Raw genomic sequence first — 27,509 nt, forward strand, 5'->3', positions numbered from 1 at the left:
TGATATTTGTAGTCCTTGTTGACTTCAGTCTCGACAACGAAATACATATAGTAGTTACTTTATATACTTATTTACGAGGGCAAAGCCATGTGTCTGCTATCCCAGAAATTTAGAAAAATTTGTATATTTCTAAAATTTATTTATTGTGTAAATACATTTTTCTAACAAAAGGGCATGGAGTTTGATTTTTAATATTTTCCAATTTTGGATAGTTTTCAGAGCAATTGTAAAAGTGTAAAATAAATAAATAAATAAATTATCAGCGACTAAAATTGATTATATACATATATTACTTACAAAAATTCTGAAATATCCATGCAAACCCGGACAAAATCACTAGTATTAAATACCAATAATTAGCAACAAATAAATAATTAAAGTATTTAAAAACGATAAAAGGCGAAGACAACCGAAGTGATTACACAATACAGGTAGGTACCTACGCACCGTCATCCGATGCGGTCGTTCACTGTCACCGTCGAGAGTAATTGCGTAATTCAGAGAAAACATAATCTGATATACTTATTACGACTTAAGTAATCTATGCTCGAAGGTTTAAAGGTAACAGCGAAGTGAATTGTTGATATTGTAAATAAATTTTATCAGAGGGAGGAGAAAGTCGTTTGCTTGGGTACCTCTGTCCCATTCGTGTTTCTATCGTCAAGCAGTTGTATTTGCATGGCTGTGTTTCGGTTTGGAGGGTGGGATATGGCAGTAAATTTACAGGGTGCAGAGGAATAACGCCTGAGTCCTCAGGAATGGCAAGGCATGGGGGATATCATGGACGAAACAGTATACTCTGTTATGTCCATGGTACTGCTCATGTCTATAGGCGACAGTTACCACTTTCCATCAGGTGGGCCGTCAGCATGTTTGCCATTCTAAGTTGTATATAAAAAAAAAAAACAAACAATTTATGAGCACACAAGGACTAATACATTGTTCTTAGCGATTTTGAGTATATAGTGGGTGACTGCAATAAAAAAGTGAAATTTTCACCTTTTGTACGGAACAAATAATACATAAAATATTTTTAAGAAATTAGGAAACTATGGTGACAGTATTACACATATTATTGAGGACAATCCATAAAGAATTGCAATTTGATATTCGAAAATCTATAATTTTACTGTATATTTGGCTTGAGACAAAACTTTATATGATTACTAGCGACCCGCCCCGGCTTCGCACGGGTGCAATGCTGATACTAAATATACTACAGAATAGAATTTCGAATATATACATATTTTTTATTATCGTAACGTACTTATAAGCACGATAAAATTATTTAGTATTTAGTATATCAGTGTTTCTCTACAATATTATGCATGTATTATACATATAAACCTTCCTCTTGAATCACTCTATCTATTAAAAAAAATCGCATCAAAATCCGTTGCGTAGTTTTAAATATCTAAGCATACATAGGGACAGACAGACGGGAAGCGACTTTGTTTTATACTATGTAATGATGATAGCGTACCAGTTAGATTAATTAATATTTATCTAAAACAAAAAGTAATAAACATTTGGAATATTTTAATTCATGTTTTCACACGTCTACAAAAATACGGATTTTATTAATAAGGCGGGGTTTTTTTACGTATATATATGCTAAACAAAATTTTTTCTAATACTGAGTACAATATGATAATTATTTTTACAAACAATAGCATTTACTCCCATGGTCTCATACTAATTTTGATACGATTAAAATCTTCTTTTTTTTTGTACAACATAAATTAAATAAGTTAATTTATTTTATTATATACTTGACGTACATAATTCGTATTTCATTATTAGCTGACCCGGCGAACTTCATATCGCCGAAATTTTAAAATACTTTTTCCGCTATTATTTCCTTACGTGAATCTTTCCGATATTTCAATAGTTATTCTGCTATCGCTTGCGACGAAGACGAATTCAAAAGATCATCAGGTAAATGGGCTGTTCAGAGATTGATGTTCCGGAGTCATAGATGATGTAACTAACCAGAATTTGTTTTATTTACTCGTAAGTAACTACCGCCGCCCATGATCACCAAAAGACATTGCAGGTGTGATGCCGGCCTTTTGAAAAAGAATATGATCTTTTCTTGAAGATTATGGTGTCGTATCAATTCGGAAATACAGTATTAATATTACGCCAATAATATTAGGACTGTCCGCGATTTTCATTAAATATTGCACTCCCTAGTACACTCAAGTTGTATCGCAACTGTCGGAGAGTGAAAGTCGGATGCATGACACAGCATCTTGCAGTCACTGTGTATTCGCAAACGGTGCTTATCACACGCCACTATGGTAAGTCATAAATTTATTTATTATATTTATTTATTTTTATGTGTTTCATATTCTTTATTGAGAGAGAGATAGAAAGAGAAGGTAATGTAAAAATGGAAAATGAAATTGGTTGTCAAAATAGTTATTATTCAACTATAATTTAATTAAAATATTTATGATGTGTTATAAATATATTTAAAAAAAGAATGTTACGTGCACCACATTGTCAGCAATCAATAAGTGCCTCTAACTGTCCAATCATTCTTAACCAGAGGGAGACTTTGTATAAAAGACGATTGCTTGGGTACCTCTGTCCCATTCGTGTTTCTACCGTGAAGCAGTTGTGTTTGCATGGCTGTGTTTCGGTTTGAAGGGTGGGATATGGCGTGAATTTACAGGGTACAGAGGAATAACACCTGAGTCCTCAGAAATGGCAACGCATGGGGGGTATCATGGGCGAAACAGTATACTCTGTTATGTTCATGGTACTGCTCATATCTATAGGCGACCGTTGCCACTTTCAATCAGGTGGGCCGTCAGCTTGTTTGACATTCTAAGTTGTATAAAAAAAAATCTTTTTTATATTTTCTTTTTCTCTCTCTATCTATCTATATTGTAAAATAAATTGTGTTCCAAAAAAAAACTTTAATTGTAACGATACCAGTTATTTTAATTTAAAAACTAAACCACTGAACTAATTTTGATAAAATTGCTACATGACCAATCTATAAGTATATCCTATCAGATAATAAAAGAATACCTCACATCGATCCAAATATCGAGTTCATAACTGATAGAATAAAGAGGTAACAAACATAAAAAAAAAAACAATCGAATTGACAACCTCCTTTCTGAAGTCGTTTGAAATGTATATTAATTCAAACAACGCCATAAAACACAAGGAAATAATAGAAATAAGTAGCTATTATACTGTTAACTACTAAGAGTGACTATTGAGAGAGTCACACTATTGTACGTGAAATGTAAACAAACATGCAGTGACCACAATTGTTCATTTTAATTATGTACTCTGGTATTTATAATTTTATGTGTGTGGTCACCGAGTAAGAGGCGACTAAGGAAACAAAGTGACATTAGATCGTTAACACAATAGAGAAGGAAATATTAAAAATTACTAATTATTTATATTTATTTATTTTACACTTTATTGCACCAAGTAAAATATCTTCTTAATTAATACTATCGTCAATTACTCCAAAACAACTAAACAGATTTGAATGAAATTTAGTGCACATTCTGACTTTATCCAGGATTATCGAATAGATTACTTTTTTCTTTTAATTAATGAATTACAGCTAGGTATAAAAATTAAAAAAAAATTAATACATGCTTTTTTCCGCGACTTTATCTACGTGACCGGAATATATTTTTATTTACTGACTGAGATAAAAAAAAATGGCCTTTATCCTTCTCCGTCCCTTACAATACGTATATGTCAAATTTTAAAGCGATTCATTAAGCCGTTAAAGCACTAGAAGTAACAAACAAACTCACTTTCACATTTATAATATTAATATACAATATTAATAAATTAAAATATATCTGGCATTAAAAATATTTTTTAGATGGCAACACTGCATTTGCATTTTTCTACCAAATTCTACAAATTAAAATCTCATTCAAGTACATCTGACACTTGATACTCGTGGATTTACAATGCCATTCTCTCGTGAGCAGCCCATTTATGTAGATACATAAGTATGTACCCATTACTAATAACAGTATTGGTCACGTAACACTTACATAATAATGTCTTGAGACAGCCAACTACTATAGCATTTAACACTTCGATTCTCTTATTGATTTTTTTTTTGATGTGTGAAAATGGCATGGTAACCCCGCCTGTGCTAACGGGATACGCTGGCGGAGCACCAGTGAAGGTGATCGATGAGAACGAAAACAGGCCAGTTAGTCCATCATGATGAATTCATCAGGAATTAACCATGATAGTATCCAGGGCGAACCGCGAGGAGGTTGACCTGGTTGTGTATTTTGCTAGCAATGGGTTTCTCAGTCTCCATTACTAACAATCCCTTCCCCCCCCCCTCTTATTGAATTTAAGAGCGTCACAAAGATTAAAGAAATGTGCTACCTTTGCAATTGTCCAATAATTGGCGAAAAAGGATTGTTAGTAATGGGGTCTAACTGACCCATTGCTAGCAATACATCCTGTTAGGTCGACCTCCACGCAGTTCCCCCTGGAAAACAATGTGGTTAATTCTAGTGGAATTCATCACGGTGCTCTCATCACTCACTGGTGCCCCGTCAGCGTATACCGATAGCGCAGGCGGGATTACCATTCCATTATCACCTATTAAAAAAATTATCCAATTATCTGTCGACAACAAAAAAACAATTGAGCTTATACTTAATGTATAGATATATAATATTATTGATTATTTTTATTTTATTTAAATAGGTACACATTACAGAGAATTAACATAGTTACATTAATTTATAAACTACAATTATGTTTTGTTTAAGCTAATCCTCCAAAACTTTGCGTACACGGCATGATCAAAACATAAACACACAGCTAAAGTCTGTAAACACAATATAATTTAAACAACAAAAAATGGATAATCATATATATATATATATACATGTGTGTATATATATGTATATGATTATCCATTTTTCCAAACACAGACACACACACACACACACACGCGCAAAAAAATAATGCGCGCGCGCGCGCGCGCATTATTTTTTTTGTTTTTAACGCGCGCATTTTGATGTGTATATATACAATATATATATTATAACTGCTGAAAATAAAACTTTCCATTGTGGGGCGGGGAGGTTAGTAGTTGCCACGCTTGACGGGCGGGTTGGCAACCGCAGGTTATGACATGGTATGGTATTTTAAGAGTGACGCTACTGCCCATCCCTCGCTGTCCCTTAGTCGCCTCTTGCGACAACCACGGCACAGATAATATAATACTATGACCACGGTAAAGGAAGGGGTGGCCTATTCTATACCGGGAGCACACGGTAAACTCTCTGAAAGTGTTTCTTTTTTATTGGTGATAATGGTATGGTAACCCCGTCTGTGCTGTCGGTATACAATGGTGGGGCACTAGTAATAGATGAGTGATGAGGATGAAAGACGATCAGTTAGCCCATCCTGACGAATTCAACTAAAATTTGCCACAATGGTTTCTAGGCGGAACCACGTGGAGGTCGACCTGACAGGGTATATTGCTAGTAATGGGGCTATTTGACCCCATTTAAAACAATCCCTTCCCCCCTTAGTGTCAGACAAATGTTTGTATTATTGAAAATAAAATTATTAATTTGAACTTATAATAATTTCAGGGGGCCAATCAGAGTGATAATAAGGACTCCAGCAAAGCAGATATGGTGAAGAAGATTAAGGCCCGCGTGGCCGCCGCCGACCCGAACAAGGCTCGTGAAGTTGGCGGTGTCTTCCTGTTCAACATCATCAGAGGAAACTCCGTTTATAGTTGGAGTAAGTGATATTTTACTCAACTTCAAAAAAAGAGTAGGGTCTTAATTGAATTTTTTCATAACTCTATCATTTATAAATCAATTTGTAAAGTTCTTTTTTTTTAAACGATATAGTTTCCGATTAGTCTTACAAAAATCTAGTTTAAATTTAAATAACCTTTTATTGGATGTAGCGCCTTAATAAAACATTCTTCATTGCACTACAGAAATCAACAGTATTAGACAAATGCTCTATAGTTAGGAATAAGCATATTTTTAACCGATAGCGCGGATGTGGTTACCATTCCATTATCACCCACTAAAAAAAATTATATATACACCAAAACCAGCTCTAGTGCACTAAATGCTTATTGCACTAAAACATACAGTAACAACAATAAGTTAATATCAATGTTAGCAAAGGCGAACTTATCTCTAAAAGAGATTCCTTCCAGTCAACCTAACACAGTGGCATAGGAAGTAGTGAATGGGCAGCAGTAGTGCAAAAAGAAATTAAAATAAATATTTACATAAATTACAAATTATATATATATATATATATATATATATATATATATATATATATATATATATATATATATATATATATATATATACATATATATATAAATAAAAGAGAACACAATGATGACAGTCTTCTTATCAATTATATTTAAACAAAATTGGAAACAATCCCACTGAATAAAACAAAATATGAGAACAAGTGACTTGGTAACAAACCCGTCCTTGTCTTTACAAAACCGGCTATAGCTGAGAAATAATACATACTCGTATACATAATGATAATAATGTTTTTATTTTATTAGTGAAGTGTGGTAGAAATAAGCTGACATAGTAGCCAGTTATTTGCAGGGCAGAAGCTGCTCAATATTGTTTCTGTATATCTTCTTGAGATACTTACTATAATTACATCTAAAGGAACGAACAGTAGGACAAGACGGTAAAAATAAGGCCGTCATATATTTAAATATACCTTACTTACTTATTCCAGCGATGGACCTCAATAAAGTGATAGTGTACGAGGGAGAACCGGAGGAGGACCCCGATACCACGTTCACACTAAACGAGCATTATTTCAAACAACTGGTGTACGGCCGGGAGGACCCTCGCGTCATCATGCAGGCTGGCCGCTGTTCGGTCACCGGGGACATCATGAGGGCAATGAAATTGGAACCCTATATTAAGATAGAATAAAGAACACAACGTCTTGATTAGTTACACTCCAGTTAAAACTGGTTAGTTGATTAGATTTATTTTGTTTAATTCCGAAGATTGACTACTAATATTATTACCAAAAGTTCTACGACCTTCCATATTAGCCATCAATCTTCGACCGCCATACCGTCCACGCACGTTTTGCACCACGTGTTTCACGTCTAAACAACATCTTCATGTATATTAATAGATCGCTACTTAAGAAGCCTAATATTAGCGGTTCAGCGCCCAAACTGCGAAGACTCATTTTTATTTTAGTCGCACGCATATTAATGGTAGCGGAATTAAACAAAATAATCCTAATCAACCAACCAGTGATTTGCTCTACCGTAAAATAACATCTAGTTCAGTAAAATACTCTGAAGTTATAAATCTAGAGACTCGATCGCAAATGGAGTACTAATTTAGAATCTAAAGCGATCACTGAGAAATATACTCACAATTAGTCTAATTCTTACCTCCAGTCGTTTGGACTATACCAAGCGCGTTGGACAACTGGTTATTCCTTACACTGTGGTTATATTATAAATGTAGAGTATCCTTATTACGTTACGTTTACATCTCAACTTTATGACATAAAAGCAATGAAAATAGACTCTTATATTAAGCTAAAATAAGGGCGAAAATTCCTTAATTAAATGTGGCACAAGCTAAAATAATTTTAAAATGTTAGTTAATAAAAGGTAATGCCAATCAAGAATGCAGAGATAAGAGATCGCCACTTTTTTACTCACCTTTATTTATTTATTTAATAATAATTAATGGCTTTAAATATTTTACTAATAACGATTATAAAATCATCGTCATCATCATATCAGCTTCTAACTGTCCACTGCTAAACATAAACCTCCCCCAAGGGGAGATTTGCCAATACTTGTCACGCTTGGCAGGCGGATTGGCAACCGCAGTTAGACTTTAGAGGTGTTTTAAGAGGCCAGCCCTCGCCTTCCCTTAGTCGCCTCTAACGACACTCACGAGGAAGGAAGGAATGGCCTATTCTATGCCGGGACACACATAGCGAAAGTTCTAAAAACCCGTGCAAAGCCGGGTCGGAACGGTTATAAAATATTTCTATTTAATTTTTAAAAATTGTACCAAGTATTGTAACACATTAAATTTCGTTTTTAGTTTTAAATAAAAATCGAAAGTTACATGTAAGTTCATTGACACGAATTTTATGTCGAAAACGAGTTCGTTTAGAAATCAATTAGGTTCGTATCTCATCTCGCTATAATATAATATAAATTTGTAAATATAATTCTAGTTGTAGCTTTAAAGTATTATATTTTTGTCTATCTGTGTAATCAATGTACTTATAAAAATTTCATTGACACACTAAGGAGTTAATACAAAATATTGCGTCTAGATCATTAATAATTATCATAATATATATATATATATATATATATATATATATATATATATATATATATATATATATATATATATATATATATATATATATATATATATATATATATATATATATATATATTTTTAAATATTTTTTAATTCAATTCACTCATAATCGTATTTTCTGATATTGCTCACAACTTAGGTTACATGTTATTTTTATTATTTACTTCGTTTTCTCGCACTGTATAATTATGTTAAAGTGAATGCTGTGAATACCTATAATAGGCATGTGCATTAATATTGTATTATATTTAATGTTTGTTATACCTATATGTTATAATGCAATATGCTGTTGGTGTTGCTTTAAATAAATAAATAAATAAAATAATAAAAATAGATCGAACAAGTAACCATAATGTGTATAACAATATTTTATTTTATTAATACAATAAAATTGAAATTAGACCATATTGGAGATATTGAAGAAAAAATAATTAGTGCTGTCTTAATAAGAACAATTATCATTATTATTAAAAGAGGGACTTTTTTCAGGCAATAAAGCCTGTAACCTTTCCGTGATCATTTGTGCTTGCCCTTTTTTTATAGTTCACTGGTCATAAGAGCAACAGAAACCTAAATATTTTTTTTTTAATTTTATCTCTCTGTCTATATGTTTGTTCCGGTATCACTCGAAAACTACTGCACCAAATTGGATCAGATTTTCACTGTTGTGTTTCTAAAGATATATCCTAAAATTGGTGTATAGTTTAGCTTGATACGATATTGAAAAATGGTCAATTTCATTGATTTTGTACTTCTGTAATCAACGCGTGCAAAGTAGCGAGCAAAAATACATACATACATACATACATATCTGTCACGCCTGTCTCCCATTAGGGTAGGCAAAAACAATGGAACGTCAAATGCTTCGATTCAAACAAACCTCTTTCGCGAGCAAAAATTCAGTTTAAATATAAGTTGTCTAAATTTCTACTGTCACTATATGTGTTTTGACCATCGTAAAACACCGATCAAATGTTACGTCCCCCTCAACTTCCACACTCGATAATTGACTATGACTACCCCATTAGGGGTTATAGTCGTGAATATATATTTTTCTCCCAAGAATTCGCAACTTTCCTAGTGTAGATAATTTGATTAGAGAAAACAACGATTATTTAATAGAACGTACTTAACTAGTTAATTAAGTGGTACAACAATGTAGTTATATATTTATATTTACGGCAATATGTTACCTACTTCATTAGATTTGTAATATTTAATTATAAATTTAAGTTACCGACTAATAAGTTAATAATTTTTTTGAATTTTTCAATATTTTGTTTTTATTTTATCAAACCTTTGGTCTTTTTTTCGAATATTAATACTACTATAAAAATAATACTACTATAATACTATAAAAAAGTTCATAAATACAGAGTGAATAAATAAATATTTACATTCTTTCAAAATAGTGTTGTTTCACAATAGTGAAACAACAATTTTTCAATAGGTCTAAAATATATAATAATATTCAATAGAAATAAAAAAAAAAATGAAATCTCTCGTACTTATTAATTTTCCCGCGCAAACATGGCACAATGATATGATAATAATATCAGCTGTTAATTGCCCATTACTGAACATAGGCCTCCCCATATGGTGGGGGAGGGGGGGGGGGATTCCAGTAGTTGCCACGTTTGGCAGACAGGTTGGCAACCGCATTTAAGCTCTGGTGATGCAAATACGCTATATCTAAAGGAAAATCAAGAGGTTTGATATTTCTCAACATGGGTTGACCTTTGATGGAGCTTGAACGCTACAATACAAATACATGAATGGATAGAGAATACAACGCAATTTTATTATAAAGTTTTTTAACAGAATGTCATCAGACATTGAATATGCCATGTCGACATATTTTTATGTGTGCAAAAGTATAAATAAATAAAATAAAAATGGCATGATAACCCCGTCTACTCTTTCGGTAGGTATACGTTGATGGAACACCAGTGAGTGTAGTTAGGTGAGGACGAAGTCAGAACAGTTAGCCTATTGTGACGAATGCACCACGACTCGTATTAACACTATAAATACTTTCTCCTTTAAGATTCTCAAGGTCGACTGGAAGAGATCCCTTTAAGGAATGAGTCGGCCTGTGTACATTGTTGTTATAACCTAATATCTGTATTGTAAGTGATTGTACAAAAGTAATAAATAAAATGAGCTCCCTGCCGAGATTTTCCCAAGTGACTACAGCATGGGGTTCTTCAAAAGGGGGGTAAAGAGGTTTCTTCAGGGTCGGCAACGCGCGCGTAATACCTCTGGTATTGCAGGCGTTCATAAGCTACGGTAACCGCTTACCATCACGTATGCTTGTTTGCCACCTCAGTGGTATAAAAAAATACCACGATGATTTCTAGAGAGGCCGCATGGAGGTCAACCTAACGCGGTATATTAGGGGGGGAAAGGGATTGTTAGCAATGGAGTTTGACAGCCCCATTGATAGCAATACGCCCTATTAGGTCAACCTCCACGTGGTTCGCCCTGGAAACCATCGTGAACAATTCTTGTTGAATTCGTCACGATGGGCTAACCGACCTACTTCATCCTCACCTATCATCCTTCACTGGTGCCCCGCCGGTCTATACCGATAGCGCGGGTGGGGTTACCATTCCATTATCATCCATTAAAAAAACGCGTATATTATATTGTTAACAACATGGCGAGTAGAGCCCAACACTAACAATCTCGTTCTCCCCAGCAAAATTTTATTAAAATAATACAGTATTTTGTTAAACATAAAAAAAAAAACTTCAATCGCGAGAAAATGAGTATCAATGATACAAATACGAGAAAAAACTTCTCTATAGTAATAATTAGGGATATTTCGCTGTATTTTTTTTAATTACTGCAAAAAAAGAACCTTTTTTTAAGTAGCTTAACTCACATTCTGAATAAAAAAAGAAATCTAATTATAAACCTAATAACATCTGTCTGCAAAGACACATATTGTGCATCACAAAGTGGGGAGGGAGCACCCACTCAACTGGTTTCACAATTACGGTAAATGGGTTCATTGGTCTACGGTCAGATACCTCAGGCCCTGACATTATCTCCCATATACGCCAATAACTATTTAAATAACGTATATGGTAGTAACTAGTAAAGATTTTGCAAATACGAGATACCAATGAATTCAATAAACACTTTTAAAATTATACATACTGAATTTGCATCGAGATACAGAATTTTAATTGGAATTTTATGATTTTATTCTTCTATTTTATGCATATTTTTATATAACGCCATCTAGTGGCAAGAACTGTAACTAAAATTTAATGTATCACTAAAATTAGATAGTAATATAACATAAGATTAGGATGGACTGTTTAGTTATAAAAAAAAAACATTAATTATAAAAGATATAAATTAATATATATACAATTTATTTAGGTAGATGTCTAAAGCAGAAAATAAAATAAAAATTGTAAATATAATAGTCTATTTTTGTTATTTTTGATTAGTTTTTCTAATCTTATGGATTTACCTCCCCTCCTCGCGGTTCCCCCTGGAAACTATCATGGTTAATTCCTGATGAATTCATCATAATGGACTAACTGGCATGTTTTCATTCTCATCTATCACCCTTCACTGGTTCTCTGCCAGAGTATCCCGTCAGCGCAGGCGAGGTTACCATTCCATTTTCACCCATCAAAAAAAAACTCTAAAAGCACAGAAACCTCGATGCGCAAGTCCGACTTCTAATTGACAGGTATTATTTCAAAGATCGAATCATTTACTCAAGTCACAAAGACGTTTAAATATTAAGTAAATCAGCGGTTATAATTCGATTTTTAAAATTCTATACCATTTGCATTCTAATACCTTAGGCCATTTGAATTGTAATAGAACATAAACAAAGTAATTAGTAATCCAGAGAGCGGGTCCCATAATCGGTAGTTTAAGGACAACTACGCAGACTCATAGTGTCATGGACCAGTAATAGTGTGCACTTGAAGTACTGTTGCGCGGTCAAGTGTTTTATTGTAAGTAAGTAAGCATTTTAATGTATTTTATTTTTAGCATTTTTTAAAGGACAGAAAAATAGCATTTCTTTTTCTTTTTATTCCTTTTATTTTTAGTCACAATTATTAGGTTGATAAATCACTAACATACTCGTATGTTACTAACATAATGAAACATGACACTAACATAACCTATGATGTACTATTATCTATTGTTTATTTAAATTTTATCAATTTTCAACTGCCATTTCGTCCACACACGTATATGGAAGGTTGTAGAACTTCTAGTAATAATAATAGTGTTAATTTTCGAGTGTTAACAGTCGCACTCACACTAATGGTAGTGGAGTTTTGGCGTGAATTTACAGGGTACAGAGGAATAACACCTGAGTCCTCAGGAATGGCAACGCATGGGGGGTATCATGGGCGAAACAGTATACTCTGTTATGTCCACGGTACTGCTCATGTCTATAGGCGACTGTTACCACTTTCCATCAGGTGGGCCGTCAGCTTGTTCGCCATTCTAAGTTGTGTAAAAAAAAAAAAGTTAAACAAAATAATTCTAATCAAATAACCAGTGACATGGTCTTCGAAATAATAATATCTGTTGAGTTTAATTGTTTTGTGTCTCCAGCCTCCACGATTATTATTTTTAATAATTGCAACATTAGGCATAGACAAAAAAAGAGTAGTTACGGTGGAGTAGGCCAGAGGGCGCTGGATGATTGTCTTTGGTGTGTGTGAAAAAAGAAATATATATGGCTGAAATTGATGAAATTGTTCTGAAATATAAAGAAAATAATATTAGAAGTCGATTAAAATACGTGTTTTTTATTGCTTGGCGCAAGTGTTCATGCATTATTATAATAAATATTAATATAAACATCAATAACATCTAGTGCAGTAAAATACAATTACCAGCAAAGTAGATAACAAAACACATCGAATGCAACTTGGTGCGTGAGTCCAATCAATTAAATATACACAATACGTGTTATGAGCAGCAAGGACAGAAACAAATAGAGAGAGAAAAATTATATCTCTTCTGGAGAAGGAATTGGAGAAAAGGTAATCAAAACTATTGGAGATCACAACCCTTAGTCATACCTAAGCGATGCACTTAAGGAGGTAAAAAATTTAAGTTAATACATATGTAGTAATAACAATAAATCCAATCTTACATCATCATCTTCCTACCCTTATCCCAATTATTATTTGGGATCGGCTTAATATGTTTTTATCCATATTACAAAAAGATTCGGATTACAGTTTTACGACCGGCCGCCTGCCTTGACATCAATCTTCTTTGGGAAATCTTTGAATCCACTCTATATTATATATATATATATATAAAAAAAAAACACAATAACACTTTTGCCTCGAATTGTACCGGTATATCCACATATATCTAAGCCTTGCAGTTATTTTCAACTTAATATTCGATACTTGATCTTCGCCACCGCGAGACAGTTAACAAGTTGCGTGCAAACAAACACGCCGGCAGTGTAACAAATAGCAAAATAGTTTGTGTTCAAATAAACAAAGATAATAATAATAATGGATATGAAAATTGTATTATTAATTATTGCCGCGTCTATTGCTAGCGCGTACGGTGAGTGGAAATAATAAAAAAGAAATATTTTATAATTTTAATTGTCATTAATAATTTGAAACACTTTTTTTCCATAATTATACATTTCAATATTTATTTTCGGAAATAAACACGACATGATTTCACGGTCCATATGCTACAGTGACCGTTTATCATCAGACGGGCTGTATGCTTATTTGCCACCTTCGTGGTATAAAATAAAATGTAAATATTTAATCGTGTTTTTAACTATTAATATAATATTTTGTAGAATTACATAATAACATGTATATACTCGTATAGTGTATGTGTTCAAACAATTTAAATACTAGATTTCTACTAACTCTTGTCATGTCTAGACTACTCACTGTCTATTTACTTTTATTAGTATATTAATATATTTTGTCTAATTAAATGTTTCCGGAACTGGCATATTTATATGACGAGTTATGAAGTAGATATATATATTTTTTAATGGGTGAACATGGTATGGTATCCATACCTGCGCTATCGGTATACGCAGCGGGGCACCAGTGAGGGATGATAGGTGAGAATAAGAAGGCAGGTCAGTTAGCCCATCGTGACGAATTCAACGATAACTTTGTCACGATAGTTTCCAGGGGGAACCGCGTGGAGGTCGACCTGATAGGGTATATTGATAGCAATTACTAACAATCCCTTCCCACTTAAGGTAGATATTAAAAGTATAAAAGTGAATGAAGTATTAAGAAATGTGTTAAGAGGCCGTTAGTTTTCTGCCTACACAATAATATATAAATATGTTATATTTAAAAATTAACATATTTTTTTTAAATTGAAATTATATTTATTGCAATTTAATAAAAAAATATTTCCTATTAGAATTTTATTATGCTAGCTAAATACTTTACACTCTTGAGTTTTGAATATGGAAAATGTTATTTGAAGTTAAAAAAATTAAATCGAGAATAACAAATCAAATGGCATTAAATTTTCTGCCAATTTTTTATCAATATCAATAGAAAACGTGATCTTAGGATCACCTCAACCACTATCTGTCCAATGCTGAACAAAGGCCTCCCCCATAGACTGCCATAGGAAACGGTCCTGAGCCAACTGCATCTACTGACAGCCTGCAATGTATTTGAGGTCGTTACTCCATCTAGTAAATGGTCGTTCTACACTGCGTTTGCTCGTACGGGATCGATATTCAAGCACCGTTCTTTCCCATCGGTTGTCAGTTCTTCCAGTTATGTAACCAGTCCATTGGCACTTCGGCCAGCTTATTCTTCGGGCTATGTGGGTCACTTTGGTATTATTGCGGATATTCTCATTCGGTCATGCAAAAGAACTCCGAGAGTATTCCTCTTCATAGCTCGCAAAGTAATTTGAAGCTTTTACATAAATCCTACGATAGCTTATGTCAATCTCAAATAAATTCTACATTCTGTCAGCGATATCGTTTAACAGAATGTTACTTCGTCTAGGTCCTCAAGCTCTCTACGCTATGGTTATGGTAACCGTTTGCCTTCAGACGAGTCGTATGCTTGTTGTTTGTCACTATATTTATTTATTATATCAACCGTTAACCGTCTATTGCTGAATATAAACCTCTCCCTATTGGTGTATTTTGCCAGAAGTTGCGACGCAACTTTCGGTAATATTTGGGAATGTTTTAAGAAGGACGCTGCTGCCCATCTCTTGCCCTTTCTTAGTCGCTTCTTACGACACCCACGAGAACCGAAAGAGTGACGCATTCTATACCGAGACCACACGTACACGGGACCTTCCCCCCCTAAATTAGTAATCCTTACTAATTTAGGGGGAAAAGGGATTGTTAGTAATGGAGACAGAATCCCAATGCTAGCAATATACCCAAGCAGGTCGACCTCCTCGCGGTTCTCCCTGGAAACTATCACGGTTAATTCCTGATGAATTCATCATGATGGACTAACTGGCCTGTTTTCATTCTCATCTATCACCCTTCACTGGTGCTCCGCCAGCGTATCCCGTTAGCGCAGGCGGGGTTACCATACCATTTTCACCCATAAAAAAAAATCCTTACTAATAATAAATAAGATATTTTTTCGTTACCTCTTAACACCTTAATTACTCAACCAATCATGAAATGTTATTGTTGTTGTTATGTTATTCTTCTGTGTTGTGTGTATAGAACAAAGAGAATAGGATATAAGTTTCTTCTGTGCAATATGTGAACTCAGCCAGTTGATGAAGCTCTGTCATCATCACAAACTCCTACCAGATGGGCAAGGAATTCAGGAATGGCAACGCATGGGTTGCCATTCCTGAGGACATTTCCGAAAAACATCAAAACTATATCGAACAATGCCATGTAGACCGGTTATCATTATAAATTATGGTTAGATTTCACAAAGAACTTATCGCAAATAATATTTATAGATATAAAAAGATGTCTACGAATCATCGTCATCAATTTTTTTCCCATTACAGAATGAATTTTATTTTCCGAAAGTCATCAAAGAGTAATAAGTATGGGACATTACGGACGAATCCCCTGATACCTAAACTGTGTTTATAATTACCTATTATATAGTATATTTTTAAATGACAAAAACAACTAGGCTAGCGTAAATAAACTGTGTATCCATTTAGTACCATAATTACATGACAATATTGTGATTCATTTGTTTTTTAAATTATTCGCCCCATCGACAAAAAACAAAATGTGTGTGCCTACTTTAAAAAATTACAATTCCAGTTGTCATTAGTATCATACACGGCACTTACAAACTCATTCAATTTCTGAAATATATATATGAGCTTTTTGTCAAGGTTTTTCCAAGAGACTACAGCATGGGGTTTTTTAAAAAAAGGTTTTTTTGGTCGACAACGTGCACATAATACCCTTGGTTTTGTAGGTGTTTATAGGCTACGGGAACTCCATCAGGTTGGCCGTATGCTTATTTGCCACCTCATTGGAATAAAAAAAACAAAAGTCGTTTGCTTATGTACCGCTGCCCCATTCGTGTTTCTGCCGTGAAGTAGTTGTGTTTGCATGGCTGTGTTTCGGTTTGAAGGGTGGGCTATGGCGATGAAATTACAGGATACAGAGGCATAACACCCTAGTCTTCAGGAATAGCAATGCCTGCGTGCATGCATGAGACAATGCAGTCAATGGTATTGTTCATGTCAATAGGTAACAATTACTACTTTCCACCAGATGGGCCGTCAGCTTCTTTTGCCATTTTAAATTATATTTAAAAAAATACATTAAATTCGAATTAATTAGGTAACTATTTCCCGCCAAAACGAATTCTAATTTCGTGAAAAATTCCGTAGAAAAAATTACATTGTTTAATGATTTAACAGTGTTCAATTATTTAGATATTATCCCTACATACAGAGACATTTTATCTATTTCTTACAAACATAATATTAGAAAAATCAATACTATATACAAAATTTTCATATTTTTGTGTGTCAGAAAGAGACCTATGCCCAGCAGTGGGCTAATGAAGGCTGGTTAGATAGAGTTTAGTTGATGATCAACGAATCAATGAATTAAGTGTCTGTGTAGAACGAAGCGTGACAATTTCAATTTCTCTAAAACGTTACATATTAAAGTCTTCGATTATCAACTCAACAAGTAATCGCTACGTTTTATAATTATCAATGAAATTCCATTCGATCATCGAATTGGAACAATAACGTCAGTATTATTTTGGAAGCACATGTCGCTAATATAACAAATCTGTTCCAGACCCGCGTCACTTTGAACAAAAAAACCGTTTGTATGAAATCTATGCAACCAATTAATTGAATAAAAAAATTTATACTATAAAATAATTACATCTACATACTAAAAATATAAAAATGAATCGCCATTGGTTAATGTAAAAAAAAAAACTAAAAAACGGCTTTACTGATTTTTTTTTCATTTATTGTAATACACAGTTTAAAGTAAAAAGTAGAATAAGTCCCAAAGTTCAAATAAAAAAATAAAATAGGTAGTTTTATAAAGGAATCGCTAGTAAAAAATATTTTTAATAGATCGTGTTATAAGTAATATGAAGTTCGCCGGATCGCCTAGTCATATATACGAGTAACTATCGACATTTTGGATAGAATAGGTTAAAAAAATCTATGCAAAATTAGATCTATTACAAGTATCTATAAAAAGCAAGCACAACGTTCAGAATTTAACTCTCGTACTAAAATAACGTAACTACTAACTATAATCAAGACAAATACCAGAGGGAGACTTTGTATAAAAGTCGTTTGGGCAACTCTGTCCCATATGTGTTTCTACTGTGAAACAGTTGTGTTTACATGGTTGTGTTTCGGTGTGAAAGATGGGATATGGCAGTGAATTTACAGGGTACAGAGGAAAAACATCTTAATTCTCAGGAATGGCATGAGGGGTATCATGGGCGAAACAGTACACTCTGTTATGTCCATGATACTGTTCATATCTATAGGCGACGGTTACCACTTTCCATCAGGTGGGCCGTCAGCTTGTTTGCCATTCCAAGTTGCAATAAATGTGCAATATAATAAATTATAAATAGTTATAGTTCTAAACGGATGCATAGATTCATTTTCCAATTCCGTCACTATCGACTCTTAAAATAACGTAGTGATTGCTTACTCCTACCTATATTCATATTATATCATATTGTACCTATATTCATGTGAGTAACTTATTTACTACTTTTTTTTAACTTTTTTATATAACATAAATATATATATTATCTACATAAACAATTTTAATGAATGAGTAATTATGTGGGAGAAAAACTTTATAATACTATTTAAAAGGCTTTAAAAATCCTTATAAGCTTATTATAGCCATTCGTTTACAAACTACGTCCTAATATGGGCACACAATATCAAATAAACTTCACACCAAAAGTAGATACCGTTACATTAATTGCTAAAGGAAAAGTGGGACAGTTCATGTCTATCACATACAGTTATTTCTCGTCAGGCTTGCAGGTGTATATAGAAAAACAATGGAGAATCAGCCCCATTGATTGACAGCCAAATTATCTCATTTATGTGTAGTCGAATTATTTAGTTGGCATAACAGAAATCTCAATGGGGGCCGTGGAATTGATGTGAGTGCAGATGGAGTGGTTTCTCTCTTGTAATAATTGGGGTATCATTGTTTTTTGGGTTCCGTGAACAAAATAAATAAACAAAATTGAGGCCTTGTCAGTTTGTCTAGCGTTGTTAATGTAATTTGTGTTATTTTCTATTTTTGACGTGTACGTATTCTCAAATGCTTTTTTGTATATAGACGAATATTTTTTTAAATAATGCATGTGATTGTGTTCAAGTCGATAAGTATCGACATTGGAAGAAAGGGATTGTTAGTAATGGGTCTTAAAGCCTCTTGCTGGCAATAAAACCTATCGGGTCGACCTCCACGCGGTTCGCCCTGGAAATTATTGATTATTTTTTGTAAAAATCTGCCTACTATACTCTTATAATACCTAATATCATTATTTTACTAGTTAATTTATTTTATATCTATCCTATAAATATAATCCATTTAAAAAATGATTCCTAAGCGCAGAAGTATGTACTCTTAGAGTTAGGTATGTAGGATATGTTTTTTTTAATGGATGATAATGGAATGGTAGGTAGTAGTAGGTAGGTGTATACCAGCGCTATCGGTATACACCGGCGGGGCACCAGTGAAGGATGATAGGTGAGAATGAAGCAGGCCAGTTGGCCTATCGTGACGAATTCAACAGGAATTGTTCACGATGGTTTCTAGGGGGAACCACGTGGAGGTCGACCTAATAGGGTATATTGCTAGCAATGGGGCTATGCAACTCAATTGCTAATAATCCCTTTCCCCCCAAACTCTACCAACTGCAGGTATTCGATTAGTAATTAATTGAAACTACCGCCTGTAAATTACAGATTAACTAATAAACAGTCTCCCTAGACAAGTTACAAACGAATCTATCGATAGAATGGCTTCGATCGGTACTCACATGAGAAAGAACAATACAATGCATGTCGCCATCTCGTTCTATCTCATAGAGTCGCTAACTATAAAGATTCTGTGTATAGATTCGTTTCTACTTTATGTATGAAGGAACGATTGAATTATGGAATCAAAATGAAATACTAACTTTGCCTACGCTATCGGTATACACTGGCGGGATACCAGGAAGAGATGATAGATGGAGATGAAACAGATCAATTGGCCTATCATGACGAATTCATTGGTGTTGCGGTTACTCATGGAAGGCGGTAGTCATTTACCATCATGTGAGCCGCATGCTCGTTTGCCCCGTGTTATAACAAAAATTTTAACAATTAGCAGCTATGATAGCTTCCATGGGTACCCCGTGGACATCAACTTGATAGGGTATATTGTTAGAAATGGGGCTGTTACACCTTATTACTAATAATCCCTTTTCCACGGGGGGGAAGGGATTGTTAGTAATGACGACTAAGAGTTCTATTGCTAGCAATATACCCAACCAGGTCGACCTCCCCGTGGTCCCCCCTGGAAACCATCGCGCTGAATTCCAAATGTATTCATCACGATGAGCTAACTGACCTGTCTTTGTTTCATCCTCGCTAATCATCCCTCACTGGTGCCCCGCCAGCGTATACCGTTAGCGCAGGCGGGGTTACCATTCCATTATCATCCATTTAAAAAATTCCCTTTTCCCAAGAAGGAAGGATAGAATAATTCGAAACCATAGAAAGAGAATACTAGCTCAATACTATTCTTAATCTATGCCCATGTCACTATATTTAAAAGGTATATAATATTAATGTAATGTGTATCTTTAAGATGTGTTTAACTTAAATACATCACTACTTATTGTTAAATAGGGGAAGCACCAACAAACTACGATTTAAGCAGAAACAAAGTTAACGTCGGTGAGTTTGACGGTAATAACAATTGTTATATTTACGTCATACACGGTCATAACCGCACATAATTTATGTAACCATCCACATACGTAAAAGTAAAAATAATTGTGTACCATTTCACCATTACCATTTTCGAAATACCATTTTACATTAATACAAAAATGATGTTTGGTACATCAAGGTTCTAAAAGTTTTTACTCAAAACTATTGTCATTCATTTTCCACAACCATTATGCTTTAATTTAATTTTACACACTTATCATTTATAAACTATTGAGGACAGAAGGGGAAAAATGTTAGGACACTTGATACGACACGACGAACTTATGAACATTATAATAGAAGGAAGAAGGGGGAGAGGGAGACCGAGACATAGTTACATCAGGCAGATCAAGGAAGGAGTTGGTGTCGTGTCGTATCAAGAGGTGAAGAGACTCGCTGAAAATCGTAGTGAGTGGCAAGAGCTCCACCGACAAGGGCGCAGCTCTTAAATAGGATAGATAGATAGATCATTTATAATGATAACAAACTTTTATTTTAATACGTTCTAGATATTTAATCGACGAATTTTAATATAACCTAAAATCTACTTCACTTATAAATAAATAAATAAGTATATATTTTGAGAATAAAGGAAAAGACTGCAGAATTTATTAATAAACTTAACCTTTTTATCAAAGTTGTCTATCCAATAGTTATTTAAAATTGAGTAGCGATAAGACCACGTTTTGTATCACTTCACCCTTTTGTTAGTAGTGTAAATAAATAAATATGTAATTGGGTTTCTATAAAAAAAAATTAAATGTATTTCCAATTGGGAATACCAGAGGAATATTTTCGAAATTATCTGCGTGGGTATCTCTGTCTTACTTTGTTAATTCTGCCACCCAAACTGTAAAATATAAGATAATACATTTGCCCCTGATATTTACAGATATGAGAGATCTGTTATAGCCTCTGGTGTTCCAGCAAGCGTTTTTTAACTGCTGTATCCACTTGTCGTTAGGCTAACAGTAGATATACATTTTTTAATGTCGAAAAAAAAGTTTACAGAAAAAAAAGTACCTATTTATAAATTAAAAAAATACAATTAATAATGATATTAACATAATAAGTACGTTTTAAAGCAATGTGTCATTTTTAAAGTAATTAATCGTCCACAAACCAGGAAAATACGCGAGGTCAAGGCGATATGTAACAAAGTCATTTAATAATATTAAATAATTCTCAGTAATTGCCCAAAACAGTATAATGACGGTGGCATCGCGGGGTCGTCTTTGTTAAAACTGTACTGAAATAACATAATTAGATGCCTAAACCGGAATGCAACATAACATAATCAGATTCTGATCTTTTTCTCACTATTAAAAACAATAGCTCATTATTTAAATTTTATTGGAGATAAATAAAATATTCAATAATTAACAGTACCTAATAAAGTTCACGGATGTGCATTACAATTTTTAATGGCTGTAAATAGGCTTGACACGGCATTGTAATAAAATTAAAAAAAAAAAAATATATGTATGCTACAAACATTTGTGTTTTACATGTAACATTCTTATATACAACTATGTTACCATAGTGTAAACAGTATCCATAAGTAATTCTTTATACTGTTATGTTACTATATTATTATGCACGTATTGTATCAAGCAACTGTATTAATGTAATATAAATCAAATAAAAATCAATAATAAATCCACTATAAAGTCTCTTTTTCTCTTCACACGTTCCCACGTTTGTTTTTTTTTTTATTATTATTACACTTTTTAGCAGGTTTCCTTTGCCTTCTCATTATGAATATTTTAATTCCTACTATCGATTTTCATTTTTTACAATTACTTATAGCTTATGCATTTATCTAAACTAATAAATACATATCTTCATGTCTACTTTTCCTTCATTTGATACATCACTCAGGGCTAATACGATTCCGTTAGAATTACAAAAAAAAATGCTCCAAGCCGCGTAAATAACAAGTGAAGCATTACAACATCTCGCTTGCACGCACACACAATTATTTAGTACCCAGCTATAATTTTAAATTTTGTTCCATAAAAAATAAGGAGAAAATATTATGTAACATACACATGCAAGTGTCAAATGGAGAGCCTGTCTTAGTTAAAAATTATTTGAAAATTAATTCCCCGTCCAGTGAACAGTCGAACAGAAGCATAGTACATTTTTAACCGATTTCAAAAAGCAGGACAGTCTCAATTTGATTGTTTTTTTTATACATGCACATATATTATGTGCAATTCACCAATTCTAAACCAATTTTGATAATTATTTTTGCTATTTATCGAATTTAATGTTGATCCCACACTAATCTTGTCACGATTTAATTAACTTTTTATGAAAGAAACTCCTGATTTCTTTCTTGATTCACTGTTAACCCCAATATTGACTGGTAGAGAATGCTACTAGCATTAAGCCCGCCTTTTATATTGTATTTTCTTTGCTCAATAAAGTTATTTAAATAAATAAATTCTAATTTAATTCTTAACGTAACGTAAACGTACTTAACGTATCAATAAATACACAGCTTTACTTCTTCTTTACGCGACGTGGTGTCATTTTATTCTCATCCATGATTTAAATACATAATAAAAATCATCAAGGTATATGGCGCATCTGTCACGACCTAATCCATACAACTCCATAACTAACCATCATACCATCGCTCATCTACCATTCATCAACAGGTTTCGGATTAAGCGATATACTACACTATTTATTAGGAGGCTACGGTCACTACCAGCCGGGACACTATCCGTACCCCAGCGGGCCGGGGTACAATAACCCAGGTTACTACCCCAACCAGGGGTTGCAGGGACCCCCCGGGGCGCATCCGGGGTGCCCCCTGTGCGACTCGTCAGTCTACAGCTACTGCTCGAAGAAACAAGCGCATGATGCGTGCTGTTGTGGAAACAGTTGTAAGTATTTCTCTATACTAGATATGATTTTTATATATTTATTTGTAATGAAACTCAAAAACTACTCAAGCAATTTAAAAAAAATCTTTCACCCATATAAAGCTACTTTATCAGCGAGTAATATAGGGTACACATTATTTTCAAAATAATTAGACTTCTCGATTGCTTGGGTACCTCTGTCCCATTCGTGTTTCAACCGTAAAGCAGTTGTTTGCAAGGCTGTGTTTCGGTTTGAAGGGTGAAATATGGCGTGAATTTACTGGGTACGAAGGAATAACACCTGAGTCCTCAGGAATGGCAACGCATGGGGGGTATCATGAGCGAAACAGTATACTATGTTATGTCCATGGTACTGCTCATATCTATAGGCGATGGTTACCACTTTCCATCAGGTGGGCCATCAGCTTGTTTGCCATTCTAAGTTGTATAAAAAAAAAACCATTGCGTGTTCTACCGTTTGTATAACGGACTATGCTCAGAGGAATTGTTCAGTATGATGCCCACGACCACTTTCTATCATCGTACGGCTCACCATCGACAGGGAGTTCAGCGCGATTTCAGAGATGTTTCCTCCCACAAACGCTCAGGCTTTTTTTTTGATGGGTGAAAATGGTATGGTAGACCCGTATCCTGTTAGCGCAGACGGCTACGCTAACGGGATACGCTGGCGGAGCACCAGTGAAGGGTGATAGATGAGAATGGAAATAGGCCAATTAGCCCATCATGATGAATTCATCAGGAATTAACCATGATAGTTTCCAGGGAGAACCGCGTGGAGGTCGACCTGGTTGGGTGTATTGCTAGCAATGGGATTCTTAGTTTCCATTACTAACAATCTCTTTCCCCCCAAACGTTCAGGTTGTGGAATGAACTCCTTGTCAAAGTTTTCCTAAGACTACAGCATAGGGTTCTTCAAAAAAGGGGTAAACAGATTTCTTCAGGGTCAACAACCTGATATTGCTGGCGTTTAAAGGCTACGGTAACCGCTTACCATCAGGTGGACCGTATGGTTGTTTGCCGCCGCAGTGCTATAAAAAGAACACAAAGTATGGAAAAATTAGTCATATACATAGATACATAATGATATAATCTCGTGTCTAATTTCTCGTGGCCATGGAGTTTAAATATAATAATCGTATCGTTTTAGTTATTAAGTAATTTACTTATTATTATTATTACAAGTACTTAGTAAGTAATCCTGCGGAGTGAGGCCCTGGCGACCTGTGTTACAGGTCACCAGGGCCTCACCTTCTTATACCTATCTCAGGCACCAGTCTCTTACAATTATATTTACTATAATTTGATTAATATAAGCATGTCTCATTGTATTTCACTGTAATGAATTGTGAAGAGAAAATAAATCTATTTATTTGTCTGATAATTTTATTAATATGGGGCAGTATTTTTAAAAAATTACAACACGTTCGAAATAGGTCTCCCCAGTGCCTACATCCATGATACTATTTTTTACTATTTTTATTTTTTACTATTTAATTTACTAATAATTATTAGTGCTATGCTTGTAATGTGATACCTATACTGCGATGTACAAGAGCCTTATCAAAATATCATTGTAAACTAATGTTGGTAATCCTAAATTAAAGGGGGGGGGGGGGGGGGGGGGGGGAATTGTTAGTAATAGGAAGGTTAGTCCCCATTGCTATCAATATATCAGGTCTACCTCCACACGGTTGCCCCTAGAAACCATCGTGACTTTTTTATCGTTGAATTCGTCAGAATATTTGTTTAATGGCTGAAAATGAAATGGTAACCCCACTCGCGCTATCGGTATACACCGACGAGAGACCAGTGGAAGATGATAGGTGAGAATGGATGCAGGTCAGTTGGCCCACCATGATGAATTCGACAAGAATTAAACATGATGGTTTCCAGGGGGAACTACGTTGAGGTCGACCTGATAAGGTATATTGATATATATTGCTAGCAATGGGGCTATTAGATCTCATTACTAACAATCCCTTTCCCCCCAATTCTTCAGGATGGGTTAACTGACCTGCCTTTTCATACTCACCAATCATCCCTCACTAGTACCCCGCCAGCGTATACCGATAGAGCAGACGGGGTAACCATTCCATTATCATCCATTAAAAAAATACTAAAAAAAAATAATTAATAATTATCTACCCACTAATCTATAATAATTTTTACGTTACAGTCAACTCGCCGTACTGTTATAAAACAAACTGCAAATTCCTGTACGCGAATACTTGCGAAGAACACTTCCTGATCTCAAACTGCTGCTGTGTGGACTTATACAAAGACGCCGGACAGATCCAGCCAGTGGCCGTTGCTGTATAATATCTACATTATAATTATAATTAATAATTCATTAACTTTATAGTAAATAATATTTAACCGCTGTTTGTATAACGCACATGACGCCGCGGTAGTAGTAAGGCTATCGCCACATTATGCCTCGAACGCTGAAGATCGACGACCGAACGGTCTACATTGCAATTCCAAAATCTTACATCTCGACTCACAGTATTGGATTATCGATGAAATAATAAGCAAATGGCTAACCAGTAATACGTTGGTATTTCCAAATATAATTAATATGATTGCTTGTGAAGACGACACGATAAAATCAGTAAAAATATGGAAATGGCATTAGTGCGACGTTTCGGGCAACGTAGTTACCGATCTTCCGTATAGTCTGACTGTGAGAAGAAAATTGTATGCAATTTGATGTATTACTGTCATAAGAATAAATGATAAATAAAAATAATTGGCGATCCGTCGCGGATGATCGGCAACTGAAAATCGGCTTAATGTGGCACTTAGCTTTACAATGGAAATTTTGTCCTTACGAACAGTACCTCGTCTGCTCGGAATTATAATAGGTACAATTGAATTAAATACCTAGTTTTAGATATTACTTAATAATAAAATAATTAGACCAAACCTATTACAATAATGTATTTTCGTGTTACTTTTATTCATTCCCTCTATGTTTAACCTTACGTAGTACGTTATACTAAATCTAAGTGTTTAACTATGAATCAATTATTCAATTCTATCGTTTGCTTTGTTACCTCTGTCCCATTCGTGTTAACCATGAATCACTTGTGTTTCAGTTTTAAGGAGGGGATATGGCAGTGAATTTACAGGGTACAGAGGAATAACACCCAGGTCCCCAGGAATAGCAATGCATAGGGGGTATCATGGGCGAAACAGTATACTGTGTTATGTTCATGGTACTGCTCATGTCTATAGGCGAAAGATACCACTTTCCATCAGGTGGGCCGCCAGCTCGTATGCCATTCTAAGTTGTATATAAAAAAAAATCAAGTTAAGATCATTAAGGTAATTATATACAGATAGTACCCCACCTGAGCTATTGAAATACGCTAATAAAAAAAAAAACATTATCTGTGGCTTCGCAATTCGAGAACACATCTATTGACATTTCAAAAAGTATTGGAATCCTCGGTGTTGACATTTCCAGCACTGTGGAGTTCCGGTGTCATCTAAAAGATAGGGTCAAGCTGACGTCCAAAAAGCTTGGGATGCTCAATAGAGCGAAACGGTTCTTCACCTGAGACTTCTATTGTATAAGTTGCAAGCCCGGCTCCTCATGAATTAATGCTCTCATCTATGTGCTGGAGCACCTGGATAACAGCTTAGTCCTCTTGACTCGGTTCAAATACAAGGCTATAAGAATTGACGGGATCAAAGCACCTGGATACCAGGTCCTCTTGACTCGGTTTAGACGGACTAT

General features: G+C 34.4%; 2 protein-coding genes across 5 annotated transcripts; both read left to right on the forward strand.

Moving 5' to 3' along the window:
* The first annotated feature begins 2,193 nt into the window (after positions 1–2,193).
* Positions 2,194–8,322, forward strand: LOC128201964 (uncharacterized). The gene is made up of 3 exons (XM_052900544.1): positions 2,194–2,303; positions 5,622–5,775; positions 6,766–8,322. The coding sequence occupies exons 1-3, from the start codon at positions 2,301–2,303 to the stop codon at positions 6,966–6,968; spliced, it is 360 nt and encodes a 119-aa protein (XP_052756504.1). The 5' UTR covers positions 2,194–2,300; the 3' UTR covers positions 6,969–8,322.
* Positions 8,323–13,798: 5,476 nt separating this feature from the next.
* On the forward strand, positions 13,799–26,694 carry LOC113514892 (uncharacterized). Of its 4 annotated transcripts, none has more exons than XM_031914322.2 (4): positions 13,799–13,985; positions 20,787–20,834; positions 23,573–23,767; positions 25,944–26,694. In XM_031914322.2, the coding sequence occupies exons 1-4, from the start codon at positions 13,931–13,933 to the stop codon at positions 26,084–26,086; spliced, it is 441 nt and encodes a 146-aa protein (XP_031770182.2). In that variant the 5' UTR covers positions 13,799–13,930; the 3' UTR covers positions 26,087–26,694. The 4 variants fall into 4 exon arrangements, with proteins under 4 accessions (XP_031770182.2, XP_031770181.2, XP_031770183.2 ...); XM_031914321.2 differs by having other exon boundaries at positions 13,800–13,985; positions 20,787–20,846; XM_031914323.2 differs by lacking the exon at positions 20,787–20,834 and having other exon boundaries at positions 13,800–13,985; positions 23,537–23,767.
* The last annotated feature ends 815 nt before the right edge of the window (positions 26,695–27,509 follow it).

The sequence above is a fragment of the Galleria mellonella genome, unplaced genomic scaffold (genome assembly GCF_026898425.1).
Source record: "Galleria mellonella isolate WM207_F2 unplaced genomic scaffold, CSIRO_AGI_GalMel_v1 utg65, whole genome shotgun sequence".
Classification (NCBI taxonomy): Eukaryota; Metazoa; Arthropoda; class Insecta; order Lepidoptera; family Pyralidae; genus Galleria; species Galleria mellonella.

Coding starts and splice junctions, on each gene's coding strand:
- LOC128201964 (XM_052900544.1), top strand. Junction 5,776..6,765: donor AAACTCCGTTTATAGTTGGA/GTAAGTGATATT, acceptor TACTTATTCCAG/CGATGGACCTCAATAAAGTG.
- LOC113514892 (XM_031914321.2), top strand. CDS start 13,931: ATGGATATGAAAATTGTATTATTAATTATTGCCGCGTCTATTGCTAGC. Junction 13,986..20,786: donor GTCTATTGCTAGCGCGTACG/GTGAGTGGAAAT, acceptor ATTGTTAAATAG/GGGAAGCACCAACAAACTAC. Junction 20,847..23,572: donor TAACGTCGGTGAGTTTGACG/GTAATAACAATT, acceptor ACTATTTATTAG/GAGGCTACGGTCACTACCAG.